General features: G+C 47.1%; 1 protein-coding gene across 1 annotated transcript; it reads right to left on the bottom strand.

Moving 5' to 3' along the window:
- Window positions 1-3,716: 3,716 nt before the first annotated feature.
- On the bottom strand, window positions 3,717-13,220 carry MUC17 (mucin 17, cell surface associated). The gene is made up of 11 exons (XM_040636552.1): window positions 13,205-13,220; window positions 12,146-12,331; window positions 11,515-11,645; window positions 11,090-11,148; window positions 8,789-8,940; window positions 8,313-8,381; window positions 8,057-8,219; window positions 6,925-7,086; window positions 6,647-6,744; window positions 5,615-5,694; window positions 3,717-3,883 (listed from the first exon to the last, which is right to left on the bottom strand). Exons 1-11 carry the CDS (start codon window positions 13,218-13,220, stop codon window positions 3,842-3,844), a joined length of 1,158 nt encoding a protein of 385 aa, XP_040492486.1. The 3' UTR covers window positions 3,717-3,841.
- Window positions 13,221-14,041: the final 821 nt, after the last annotated feature.

The following is a 14,041-nucleotide window of genomic DNA, read 5'->3' as shown; positions in this document are numbered from 1 at the left end:
AAAAAAAAAAAAAAAAAAAAAAGACCAAATTATCTTAAAAAAAAAAAAGAACAACAACAACAACAACATGGTGCTTTCCATAGGACCAGAAGATGTTTAAAAAAAATCAACTGAGTATATTTAAAGATCTAATTGGCTTAATTCAGTAATTCATAAATGGGGTGGTATCCCATCTAGCAAATAGATTAGGTGCTCTAAGGAGCTAATGAAAATGGAAGGCTTTTACAGGCAGAAGGGGGCAGAAAAAGGATCTTTCTTTCTTTCTTTCTTTCTTTCTTTCTTTCTTTCTTTCTTATGGTTATGTTAGTGATCATACGATACATCATTAGTTTTTGATGTAGTGTTCCATGATTCATTGTTTGCATGTAACACCCAGTGCTCCATGCAATACGTTACCTCCTTAATAACCCGTCACTGGGCTAGCCCATTCCCCCACGCCCCTCCCCACTAAAACCCTCAGTTTGTTTCCCGGAGTCCATAGTCTCTCATGGTTCATTTTCCCCCTCTGTTTACCCCCCCTTCATTTTTCCCTTCCTTCTCCCGATCTCCCTGCTATTCCTTATGTTCCAAAAATGAGTGAAACCATAATTGTCTTTCTCTGCTTGACTTACTTCACTTAGCATAATCTCCTCCAGTCCCAACCATGTTGATGCAAATGTTGGGTAATCATTCTTTCTGATGGCTAAGTAATATTCCATTGTATATATGGACCACATCTTCTTTATCCATTTGTCTGTTGATGGGCATCTCAGCTTCTTCCACAGTTTGGCTATTGTGGACAATGCTACTATGAACATTGGGGTGCATATGGCCCTTCTCTTCACTATGTCTGTATCTTTGGGATAAATACCCAGTAGTGCAATTGCTGGGTCATAGGGTAGCTCTATTTTTAACTTTTTGAGGGACCTCCACACTGTTTTCTAAAGTGGCTGTACCAACTTGCATTCCCACCAACAGCATAAGAGGGTTCCCCTTTCTCCACACCCTCTCCAACATTTGTTGTTTCTTGCCTTGTCCATTTTTGCCATTCTAACTGGTGTAAGGTGGTATCTCAATGTGGTTTTGATTTGAATTTCCCTGATGGCTAATGATGTTGAACATTTTTTCATGTGTCTGTTAGCCATTCGTATGTCTTCATTGGAAAAGTGCCTGTTCATATCTTCTGCCCATTTTTTGATTTGATTATTTGTTTCTTGGGTATTGAGTTTGAGAAGTTCTTTATAGATCTTGGATATCAGCTTTTTATCTGTAGTGTCATTTGCAAATATCTTCTCCCATTCCGTGAGCTGCCTCTTTGTTTTGTTGACTGTTTCCTTTGCTGCGCAGAAGCTTTTTATCTTGATGAAGTCCCAAAAGTTCATTTTTGCTTTTGTTTCCCTTGCCTTTGGAGATGTGTCATGAAAGAAGTTACTGTGGCCCATGTCGAAAAGGTTACAGCCTATGTTTTTCTCTATGAATTTGATGGATTCCTGTCTCACATCAAGGTCAGAAAAAGGAAGTTTCTAACTAAGAGTGGATTGTTTAAGGCAAGGTCACCCCCACATGCGGGAAGAGGAGGGGTCTATTGGGCAGATCACTTCCCTAGTGCTGATTAGAGAATTCCAGATTGGCCTGTTAAAGGTCACAGTCCTGGGAGAGGCTAACGCTGCAATTAGGTTAGGCGTTAAGTCTTAGTTTGCTGACACAGGCTTAGCACGAGTGACTCCATTTGGGGTCTGTTGTTTCTTTTCTTTTCTTTCTTTCTTTCTTTCTTTCTTTCTTTCTTTCTTTCTTTCTTTCAACAAACATAAGCGTGCATGAAGCAATCAGAACAAATAAGAATTCCTTACTTACACGATGACTCCTTCATCTGTAAAATGGGGATAATGATAATTCCCATTTCATAGTGTTGTAAAGAATAAATGAATTAAAATATACAACGGTAATTGGCACAAGGGGAGTGGTCAGTCAGTTTTTTCAGATAAGAAGACTGAGGTCCAGAGAGAAGTTACTTTCCGAAGTTCACTCAGGTAGTAAATGGCTGGCCAAGAGTTGGACCCAGACCAACTATGTGTCTAGTTACTGTATCCTGCCTCTCCATGAAGCAGATATGAGGAGAGAGCAGGAAGGAGTTGAGGTGGATAATGTGGTTCTAGATTGGTTGTGGGGTCTTCTGTTCTTCTAAATGGCCCCTCCTATGACCATTTGGCCTGTGTGAAGCAGGAAGCAGGTTTGTGAAAAGGAAGACATCTAGATTTGGCCCGGGCTATAAACTGAATGTTTGTCTCCCCCCACCCCCCAAATTCATAGGTTGAAACCTAATCTCCAATGTGATGATGTTAACAGATGGGGACCCTTGGGAGGTGATTAGGTCGTGAGGATGGAGCCCTCCCGAATGGGATTAGTGCCTTTATAGAAGAGACCCCAGAGAGCTCCCTCACCCCTTTTGTCCTATGAGGACACAAAAAAGAGCTGTCTGTCTGTGAATCAGGAAGTGGGCCCTTAGCAGACACTAAATCTGTCAGCACCTTGATCTTGGACTTCAGAATTGTGAGAAATAAATGTGTTGTTTATAAGCCACCTAGTCTATGGAATTCTGTTATGGCAGCCCAAATGCACTAAACCCAGTTTTAAGAGTTGGGGATTTTGATGGCTTTCCACTGGGGTGGGGAGGTGGGGGGAAGGGGACCAGGAGGGGATGGCCGCGAGCTGACTGGTGCCTGCAGATGCTCTGAGTGATCGTGAGGGGGCAGCAGAGCCTAGGCTCTGTTTTTAGGTTAAGGTTTAAATGGGGTAACCTGTGGGAAACACCACCCAGAACAAAATAAATCCTGAGCAGCGTGGCTGGAATCGTAATAAAGCATCCTAAACATGGTTAAAATGACAGCAATAAGGGGACTTTAGAAAGAACCTAGTCCTTACTCAGCAAAAGGAAAGACTGAGTCTGAATTGTCAAATATGACTTTTCCCAGATTTTACACAGGGCGTTGATGAGAGAACTTGAAATAAAACCCAAGACTCTATCTCTGCAAATCTATGGAAAGAAACATAAGCCCATTTCCAGAAGAACTTGGTTCTTTCCCAGTTGGGAGTCCCAGTATCATGGGAGTATGTGTGAGTCCTGCCTCAGGCATCTTCAGTGGCCAGCAAATGATGCTGGAGATGATCAAGAATGGCATGCTTTCTGGCTGTAGATTTTCTTCTTTTCATGTTGAGGCCAAACTCATCAGATCCTACATCCTGAGGGAGAGATGGTGAGAGAGATTGGCAGGCGAGAAACAGGAGCCAGTATAGGGTATCGGATGAAGAAAGGACTGGGAACCATGAAAAATTTAATGAATTTGCTTTTATTGTTTTTAGTTATTAGAAATATATATTATTATATAGACCAGTAAAAAATCAGAACTGGTAGATAAATATTAGAACTTTAAAAAAACTTATAATCCTATATATTGAAAGAAAATGCTGAATGGTTCAAAACATGTTTTTCATGAAAAGGAAGTACAATAAACCTTACACGAGGTTTTGTGTAAGGTAAAGTTCAGTCCTTTGTTTAAGTGATGGCCTCTGTTAACGGGTCATTCAGATGCTGTCCTTGGTGCTGAAGCAAGGCAGACAGGAGGAAGAACTTCCCTGTATGAACTGGAGTGCCTCGCCTGAGATCATAACAAGCCCATCGGAGTTTCCATAGTGTTTCTCTTTGAGAGTTTCCCAGCACTGTACTCTCTCCCCTCTTCCTCCTTGGTACAGCTTTTGTTTTTCATCAGGTTCCATGAATGCTCTCGATGGGGAAAGTTCCACCAGGCTTAGCCAAAGCAAGCTCTCCTCACTCCCAGACCCCACAGCTTCTTGTGAAACTGCCTTAAATCGATGTCATCATCACCTCGGGCCTCTGAATTCTGATCTGGAAAGAGAGATAGAACCAGGTGAGGGCTAGGTTTATAAGGAACCTGGGATTTGGAAACAGAAGAGTCTTGGGACTGGGGAAGTGCTCAGCTTAGAACTTACCTTATAACCTAGAGTCTAGTACAAACCAACTGTCTCCCCCACTTACCCCCAACTTAGGTAGTTTTAAAGGCATTCTAGCTAGGGAATTTATCTTTGCCCCAAGGCCTTCCCTAGGGAGTACAGAGCCTGAAGCCAATCACCCTTCTTCGAAAGTGTGAATACTTTGAGAGCATTTCTTCTGCCCTGGAACACCCAACCAGTTGAAATAAAATTAAGGTGGCGCCTGGGTGGCTCAGTCATTAAGCGTCTGCCTTCGGCTCAGGGCGTGACTCCTGCGTTCTGGGATCGAGCCCCACATCAGGCTCCTCCGCTGGGAGCCTGCTTCTTCCTCTCCCACTCCCCCTACTTGTGTTCCCTCTCTCGCTGGCTGTCTCTCTCTCTCTGTCAAATATATAAATAAGATCTTAAAAATAAAATTAAGGTGGCAATCAATGAGTGGTCACCTCTTGCCAAGTGACCAATCTTGGCCTCACTCATAGTGGGACATCCTGACATGATGTACCTCCCGAGGTGATGCAGTAGCATTACCCATGACATATGCCTAACGAAATGTCTAAGCTGGGTCTAATCGAACCTCTAGGCCTAACTTTCAATTTGTAGGAAGTACAGAGGATTGAGGGACAAGATAAGGGACACCATGAAGAAGTAATTCAATACATTCAAAATGTGGGAAATGGGGCGCCTGGGTGGCACAGCGGTTAAGCGTCTGCCTTCGGCTCAGGGCGTGATCCCAGCGATCTGGGATCGAGCCCCACATCAGGCTCTTCTGCTAAAAGCCTGCTTCTTCCTCTCCCACTCCCCCTGCTTGTGTTCCCTCTCTCGCTGGCTGTCTCTATCTCTGTCGAATAAATAAATAAAATCTTTAAAAAAAATGTGGGACATTCCTTAAGACAATCATCCTAGACTCTTTAAAAATCAATATATTTAAAAGGTAGGAGTCAGTTCTAGATTAAAAAGACCGACATGAGGCAAAAGTCAGTGAGTGAAATTTGTTCATATTTGAAAAAACAAGTCATAAGAGAGGTTCTTGGGTTTATTGGGAAAATAGATATTGGATGATATTGTGAAATTATCATCAACTTATTGGGAATGCTAATGGTATTTGGGGGTGTGTGTGTGTACTAAAGTGTTTTATCACTTTTGTCATTTTATCAAATGTCATAATGTTTGCAACTGACTTCCAAATGGTCCAGCAGAATTCGATGAGTGTGTGTATTGTACATACTATGCCATATAATGAACGTGTAGCAACTTGTTAAAGATTGTTGATCTAGGTGGAGTATTTAGTGCACTACTATTTTGACTTTTATGTGGGTTTGAAAATTGAAACAACTAAATAAACTAAATAAAGTGGCCATTAAGGGCATACTTAAAGTGAAAAGAAATCTCTGAACCTAGAGCCCCAGGGATCTAGGGAAGGTAGGTTCCACCCTGCTGCTTAGCTCCTTCTCCCCCACCTGCTGCCACCCCAAGTTATTGTTCATTTCCCAGCAGTGTAGACCTAGAGGTCACCTGGACTAACAAACCATAAACATGACTTCGCTTTCCTGAAGATCTCACTGTAGTAGGAGAGGCTAGGGGGTCTCAGGGCAGGGGGAGGTGAGCACTTCATCCATGTCTTTCTTACCTGTGTTTCTGAGTCTATGTGGTCCAGGGAGGGCTGGAAGTTACTATAAACGGAGTCCAAGTGGATGGAGTCATCTCGATCTGGAAGGAAGAAAGCCCCATGGAGGCAGCTGGTTAGGAAGACAAGCTCCCATCTCTCCCCCTAATCCCACCTTCTGCAGGGCTAGTGTTTCTCCTTTTTGTCATTTTCCATACGTTTGCCTTCATCCGTGCTCTGCCTTTCATTCACAGGAAATAGCTAGATTTTTAAAAATTCCCTCTTTTAGGGGCGCCTGGGTGGCACAGCGATTAAGCGTCTGCCTTTGGCTCAGGGCGTGATCCCGGCGTTCTGGGATCGAGCCCCACATTGGGCTCCTCTGCTATGAGCCTGCTTCTTCCTCTCCCACTCCCCCTGCTTGTGTTCCCTCTCTCGCTGGCTGTCTCTAGCTCTGTCAAATAAATAAAATCTAAAAAAAAAAATTCCCTCTTTTAGCTGAGTGTTTAATCCACTTCTATTTGTTGTTGTTCACATGGTAGATTATTTTCTACCATCTTATTTTGTGCTCCCTATTTGTTATCCCTTTCCTTATCATCCGCTCCCCCTTTCTTGCTTTTTTGCGGATTGACTAAAATGGTTTCCTCGTTCCATTTTCCCCTTCTTTGGAATGTAAAGGCTCGATTTGTAGAAATTTTAACACATACATTTAACCTGACAAAATCTGCAGTTAATCTCTTGACTGAGCTATAAATCACCTATCAGTGAGCTCACCCACTCCTAGGTGGTTATCCGTGTCCACACGGGCAGGTTTGTGTTCTGGAGAAATCTAGACCATCAAGTAACTCGTGCCCTCTAATGGGCTAGTTATGCTGTGCCCATGCTTATACCTCATCCAGGATCTTGCAGGAGCCAGAGGTGGAAATAGGGGTACAGATGTGGAACCTAATGTTTTAGAGATGAAAATACTGTTCTTTGCTCCTTTAAGTCCTCCCATGTACCTCCCATGTGTGTCTCCACACTTTGAGACATTTTGAGTGCACCGAGGACTTCCAATACCTTCATGGATGTCAAAGCCAATGTTTCGGAAGGTTCCAGGTGTTGGCCCTCCATCTTCTTCATGCCACTTGTACAACTGAGACACTCTAGACTTTTGCCTATTGACAGAAACACCAGAGAGATTCCATTATGAGCAGGGAACTAGGATTTGGGGACTGCTTATGTCCCTCCTTTCAGCTCCCCCACTGTCCACCCTGAAGATGAATGACTGAAGGCAGAGGGGTCAGAAAAGGAGGAGGAGCTGGAGGCAAATGGAAGAGGTGGCAGCAGTGACTCACCTTTTCAACTCTCTCCTGGAACGGAGCATGAATATCAAGAGAACAACAAGGACGAGTAGCACTATGGCACCAGCTGCCCCCACAAGCCCGTACACCAGGCTCTTCTTGGTGCTGAACTCACAGGTTTCCCCGCTGTACCACTCAGTGTCTGTGGTCAGGCAGCTGAGACAGACAGAGGAGGCAGATGGAGAGAGGGAGCGTTCTGAGTCAGGGGCAGCCAACACCCACAGCCTCCCTGCCTCAGATCCAGCCCTGACCCCATGGGTGCTTAATGAGGAGAGGGTGAGGACGACTTTGCTGGGGTGCAGAATGAGGAGCCCTGAGGGGATGGGCAGAGGTAAAGTCCAACTTCCACGGCATGGGCCTAAGAAAGACCCAATACTCAGCCCAGTAATTTTAGGTTTTGCAGCCCAGGATCTAGAGCGGTTAGCCCACCTCTGGCGCTGCCCTGGGCTGTACCCAGGAACTTGAGACCCCAATAGCAAACTTTTTATCCATGCACTAACCATCACGTTCTCAGCCTCTCCCTTTCCATCAGGAAAAGCAAATCCCCATCCCGGATCCCCAGCACACACTCTGCCTCTGAAGCTCCCTCCCCTCCCTGTAGACACCCTTTCTAAGCCCTGTTCCTCTCCTCCCCACACCAGCCTGCAAAATCCTTGTTCAGGAAAGCTTCCCAGAACCAGAACATCTACTCAGGCCTTTGCATATGTGTGACACCTTCCCCCTGGTCTCTCTTTGGTTTCGTTTCAGTAGAGAAAGCCTGTGACTTGGGCTTTTACAGGCTTTCCACCCTCCCACCTTCTCATTTCACCAGTATGGTCTCCCCCTGGCAGCAAGGCTCTACCCTCATCATCTGACTAGGAGTTTCCTGAAGCTGGGGCTTTCCTTCCACTTCTTCAGAGCTTGGCACAGCCTTTAGCCTCAACTGCACAAACCCCAGGGAGGGGAGGGGAGCTACTGAGGCCTGTTCCGGACCTGGCCTTGGGGCTCTGGCTACACATGTCCTTTGTGGCTGGCTGCATTCAAGAGAGGCCAGGACCTACTCCATGACTTGGCCTTTAGGCAGAGTCTTGAAGAGTGCGGTCCCTGGTGGGGAGGAAGGACAGCCAGGCTGGGGCGGGACACTCACTAGCACCGAGGGCCACTGAGGTCTAGCTGGCACTTCCCGAAGTTGCAGTTCAGGGAGCTGTTGAAGTCTGGCGTGCAGCGGTTGATGCAGTTTGGTTTCTCTTCCTTGTACTCCACGAAGAAGTAGGCAGCGTAAACTTTCCCAGCCCTCTCCTGGCATTCCTCTGTGGGGTGTGGAGGAGTTGCAGTGACCAGGCAGCCAGGCACCTTGTCTGCCTCCCCCTGCCCTCCCCGGAGCCCTCCCCCCAGTCACCTACTTTCAGGATCATATTCGGTAACTGTAACGTTTTGCACCTTGGTGGCAGTCGTGTTGTAACACAGTACAGCTGTGAAAGGAGACACATAGAGCCCCTTAAAACAGATTCCTTTGGTAGGGGGTGGGGGAGTGGGGGTTGGGCCTGTGATGAGGGGTGGTGGGAAACCCAGCCCTGCAGTTGGGGAATGCCAGCCTCATGCCCAGCTCTCCAGAACAAAGACCCTCCAAGTCCCCTGTGCCTTCCCCGTATCTTCTTCTCCCGTAAGCACTTTTGTCAAGATTTCCACACTATTCATTACATTCAGACGAATCTGTCCTGCATAACCAGCCATGCTTAGTCTCACTTTCCCGCAGAGGTCCCGGAGGATTTAGCCTGCGTGTAAGCCTGCTTTTCCCTCCTCCCACACCACAGGGATGACAAAGCTTAAAGGTTCCTTACGACCCCTTCCAGCCCCTCCCAGAGGCCTAGAAATTTACTTGGGCAGGTGTTATTTCTGCTTATTTGCTCCTTGGTTACATTCTGGATTTTTTCCGTCACCTCCTGGGTGGCCTTAACGAGAACATCCTTGTACTCTGGGGTGTACTTGGTCTCCAGGAGGACTTCATGTTCTACCACAATGCTGCCAGCACTGAGGAGAGAAAAAGATGTCCGTGAGCATCCTCCCAGGTCGTAATAGGTGTTCACGTCCCCAGCCCCCTTTCCCAGGCAGGATATGCCCTCTTTGCCCCCATGGAAAGGCAGAGCTGGGGGAGGATGGCTGGAATAATGACCTTGTGTTCCCTGGGTGAAGGCTTATTCCAGGCAGAGTGCTAAGCACTTCCCCATAGGACTCATACCACGACTTGCACCTAAGAGGACTGTCTGTCTCAAAGGTCAGGTTCTAGACATCCCTGTGTGGAAGTCTCAGGTACTCAAGGGCAAAGATGGAGAGAGAGATGGGACCGTGGAAGATCATCCTCAAGGTGTGATTAAATGCCTTCCAGCAGGAGACTGGGCAGCTGCTGGCAAGATGTCCTTAAGAGGTAGGAGGACACCAGGGACTCTCACAGCATTCACGAATTGCTAGGTGGAGGGCTGTAGAAGGTCTGTGAGCCTCTTAAGAGTATGCACAGATTTGAAGCTCAACACATACACCTCTGTCAATGCTAAAACGAATCTCTGACACCTAAAGGGTTAAAATTCTAGCCGAAAGTCTCTTCCTACTCTCTGCTTAGGAGCTAGGAGAAGCCAGCAAGAATGTAAAAATGCCTGGTCCACAGAGCCTGTCTTCCGTCTCTTGCCTGAGAGATAGAGACACGTAGAGAAGAAGGGTGACGTCTATACCCACAGACTGCCCCATCCCCAGGAGCAAAAGAGAGTCCTATGGGGTCAGCACATGCCAAACCTGGAGAGGAAGTTTTAGGGCCAGAAAGAAAAATGGTTTTGTCTTTCAGGAGAGCTGAGCTGCTGCAGAGCTCACAGACCACAGGGAGGGGAGGGGTGTGACAAGCCCACCTGGTCCCACCTGGGGTGTCCTCTCTTGTTTGAGAGAGAAGGTTTGGGTTGGGCACAATTAAGAGAGGAAGACAAACAGAGGCTGGCAGACACATTTTCCCCCCTGTGATTTTTGTGCAGCTTTCTTCCTACTGGTTGTAAGTTCCTCTTGAAAATTATCATGACTCTATAAACCATGGGAAAGATAGCTCCCTCATGACCCAGGGGAAGCTGGGCAACTCCTGTAAACCTCATTGCCCAGCACCATTCTAAGGGTTTCAGAAAGTTGAGGCTGATAACGGGGCCGAGATTCTGTGGGGACAGAATCCTATGAGAGGTGAGTGGGAGTGAATACTGGCCAACTGTGGACTTGGACACCTTTTCCCTGGGGTTCCCTCCCAAGCTAAGTTATTTGGCTTCATCTCTGAAGACAAGTGGGGTGTCCATCACACAAGCTGTAACCTGCAGTGTTCTCGTGTGTCAGTGTCCCCAGCATAAGAGGACTTCTGTGTGAATCTCGCTCTCCCACTCCATAAATGACCCCTCAGGCAACTCAGTGCCTGTCTCTAGGTCTGTTTCTTCATCTGTGCAATGGGAACAGGCCTGCCAGCCTCACTCACAGGGTGCTTATGAGCCTCCAAATTGGAAAATACATGTGAAACCATAATTGTTGGAGGGTGTTATAGGCTGAATTGTGTTCCCCCAAAATTCATGTGTTGAAGCCCTAACCCCCAGTACCTCAGAATGCATCTGTATTTGGGGATAGGGCCTTTATAGATGCAATTAAGTTAAAATGAGCCTGCTGAGGTGGGTCCTAATCCAATCTGAGTGCTGTCCTTAGAAGAAGAGGACATTTGGGGGGCACCTGGCTGGCTCAGTTGGAAAAGCATGTGACTCTTGACCTCGGGGTCCTGAGTTCAAGCCCCGTGTTGAGTGTAGAGATTGCTACAAAAAAAATAAATAAGAACTTAAAAAAAAAAAAAAGAAGAGGAAATTCAGTCACATAAAGACACACCAGGAATGTGTTGAACAGAACAAAACTGTGTGAGGACCCAGTCAGGCGGTTGTCTACAAGCCAAAGAGAGACTCAGAAGAAACCCAACCCACTGAACACCTTGGTCTTGGACTTCCAGCCTCCAGAACCGTGAGAAATAAATTTCTGTTGCTTGAGCTGCCCAGTCTGGGGTATTTTGTTAGGAGAGCCCTAACCAACTAACAGAGGGGCAGAGTTACAGTGGTCTTTATAATTATGACTATTTGCTTCCACTCCAAAGACTTTCTTCCCAGGAGCCCCAGATACTCACGACAGCCTTGTGATGTTGACCCCTTGATACTCAGGGATTCCGGAATAAACCTTATCCATCTGAAAGGCAAGGAGATCACCGTGTCATGCCAGAGGTCCCAACTTGGAGCCTGCTGGAACTTGGGAAGGCAGAGTGTGGACCTGCTGCATTCCCCATTCTCTGTCAGGAGCCGGCAGCGGCACACTGTCCCGATGGAGTGGTCCCTGCTCAGACACCAGTCCTGCCCCTGGGGCCCACCACTACCCTTTCATGGAACCTTGCTTTGTCTTTCCACAAGCTCTCTGGCAAGACCTGAGGCAAGGAGTGAACTGAGAAACTCCCAACCCTCTAACAGGAGAACAGCCCTCAGCTGCTTTCTTCACCTCCAGAGACTGCTCCCTAGGGAGAGCTGAGCGGCGCACGGGGCCTTGCGTTCCCAGGCTCACCTCGTCTGTGAATGTCTTATTGAAGCTCTGGAATTGTGCAGAACTCCGGTCTTCTAGCTCTTCCGTGTACTCCATACTGGTCACTGTCACGGTCATTTCCATCTGGGCAGAGACAGTCTCCGGTGGAGGCTCTGAGGGGGTCAGACAGAAACACCACTTACTGAGGACAGAGCCCTCCCCCCTGCCGCCCCCAAGTTCCCTCCCGAGGAGACCCACACCTCCAGCTATTCTTCCCTGGGCAGGGGAGTGGCCTGGCTCCACCACCCACTACCCCCACTCAGGTCTCACCAGAGTGCCCCTGGAGGGTGGGGAGTACTCTGCCCTCCTCAGGTTTTGGGACTGAGCCCTGGGGATCTCAGGTTTTACGTTCTCTTAGAGAATTCCACACACTTTTTGTATTCTCCTCCATCACACATTCATTTACCTTTAGTGTATTTTATGGTAAAATTCTGTGCCAAATTTGTGTTTTGTTCCAAACTATACCTTCTTGCCTTATTCATTTTTTATGTTTCACCTTTCTTACCATTGAGTAAAATGGTTGCCCCCAGAAGAGGCCATATTCCTGGGCATGCAGAGGGGCAGGAATGGAGGCCCAGGGTTGGGGAGAGCAGGGCCGTGCGGTCTCACTCACCTATCTCAATGCTCGGGACCACATCCTCGCACTTCGGCCCCTGGTAGAGGCTGGGGCACACACACTTGATCCCATCCCAGAAGCCTTCATTCTTGCAGAACAGGTTGTTCTGGCAGTGGTCTCCTTTGTAGCCGCTGGGGCAAACACAGACCTGCCCGTTCCATGTCCCTCCATTTAAGCAGTTCACTGAAAAGGACAAGGCCCCTCTTACCCACACATATTTGCATAACGCTTTACAGCGTGCACCACATTTTCACAGGCACCGTCTAATTTGATACTCTCATGAGACCCTGGGGTGGGCAGGACAGTTAGTGTCATCCCCACTTTACAGATGGGACAAGTGAGGTGGAGAGAGGCTAACAGACCTGCCCAAGGGTCCGTGTGGAGGCCAGACTTGACTTGGTCTTGGAGTATTCTAGTATGATTTACTTTAGCTTGAAAAGAAAGGAATGAGAAACCTAGTGTTGTCAGGAGTGAGGGACAACACAGTCAAGGCCGAAGTAGAGAAAAGAGGAAACAGAAACTAGGAGTACCCAGAGGAACGTGACCAATCTAGATTCCAGCAAGCCTGCGAATGAGTATGTCATTGTCTCTCCATCACCTGCTTCAGAAGAGCTCATACTGGAAATAGTTGCCGTTGTGACTATCCGTGATTCGTGAGGAGCATAACCTCCCTCAACCTGCCTGGAAGAGTGAGAGCTCTGTTCCCTTTGGCTCTTTCTTTCTTTCTTTCCTTTTTTTAAAGTTTTTTTTTTTTTTTAATTTGCCAAACAGAGCACAAGCAAGGGAGTGGCAGGCAGAGGGAGAAGCACATTTCTCACTGAACAAGAAGTCTGACATGGGACTCGATCCCAGGACTCTGGGATCATGAGCTGAGCCAAAGGCAGATGCTTAGCTGATTGAGCCACTCAGGTGCCCCCGCTTTGGCTTTTTTTGAAAAGAGCTGTACCTGCACAGACTAGTATTCCGGGTATGTTTTATCTAGGGAGGCACACGAGATACGCACATACTCTAAGAAGACTTGCCCCACCTCTGTCTCCTGGTCTACCCCTGTCCTACCAGATTCGGAGTGCATGGGCCACACCCACGGCCATCACATCACACAGCCTCTGGTTACAGGCGTTTGGTCTAAGACACTCAGGAAGAATGAAAGAGTTCAGTCAAGAATGGCATCCTGGGCACAATAAAGATCCATAAATCCTCAGTCAGCCTCTCTCTCTCTCGTTCTCTCTCTCGTATGTTACTGAAGATGTCCAGACCTGTTCTAAGTGCTGAGCACAAGCTTGTGCGTAGCAGCAAAAGGACCTACTGGGGTGTGTGACTTGTTGTCCAAGGGTCTATAGGGAAAGCCAACCTCCAGGGAAGAAGAGGAAGATGAAAGGAGACCATCTGCCTTCAGAGAGGTGATCGACACCAGCTGTGGGCCTGGTGGTCATGCATTCACTGTAAGTCACCCGTGGGACATCCTGGGGACACAAGGTCCAGACTTCCCCTCTGAAGATGCTCAGCACCTCTGAGAACCAGAGAGCTCAACAAGACAATGCCACATTGGAGAGAAACCAAAGAACACAGCCACATAAAATAAAGGCCAGGCAAAGAGCTCGCCAGAGGAAGAATTCACAAAGCACTGAGAAAATGCAGTAGCCAAATGCTGAAGAACTTCCCTTCATCTTCCTCAGTTCAAGACAGGATTGGTCTGCGCCCCAGGCAAACACAGATCTTATGTCTCTGGGCATATCTATTGTTCCTCTAAACCAGCAAATGTCTTCAAGTATTTTAACTACTATGGTTTTCTTAATGTATGACAAATATCCTCTCTCGCTCTGATAATAAGTGTCACAAGTATAACAGTGTATTGTGTAATATATATTGTATATTCTATATTACATAATAACA

Source organism: Ursus maritimus, unplaced genomic scaffold (assembly GCF_017311325.1).
Source record: "Ursus maritimus isolate PB19 unplaced genomic scaffold, ASM1731132v1 scaffold_2, whole genome shotgun sequence".
Taxonomy (NCBI): domain Eukaryota; kingdom Metazoa; phylum Chordata; class Mammalia; order Carnivora; family Ursidae; genus Ursus; species Ursus maritimus.
This window is presented reverse-complemented; position numbering and strand designations above follow the sequence as displayed.

Coding starts and splice junctions, on each gene's coding strand:
- MUC17 (XM_040636552.1), bottom strand. Junction 11,646..12,145: donor GGTCCCGAGCATTGAGATAG/GTGAGTGAGACC, acceptor TGACCCCCTCAG/AGCCTCCACCGGAGACTGTC. Junction 11,149..11,514: donor ATAAGACATTCACAGACGAG/GTGAGCCTGGGA, acceptor CTTGCCTTTCAG/ATGGATAAGGTTTATTCCGG.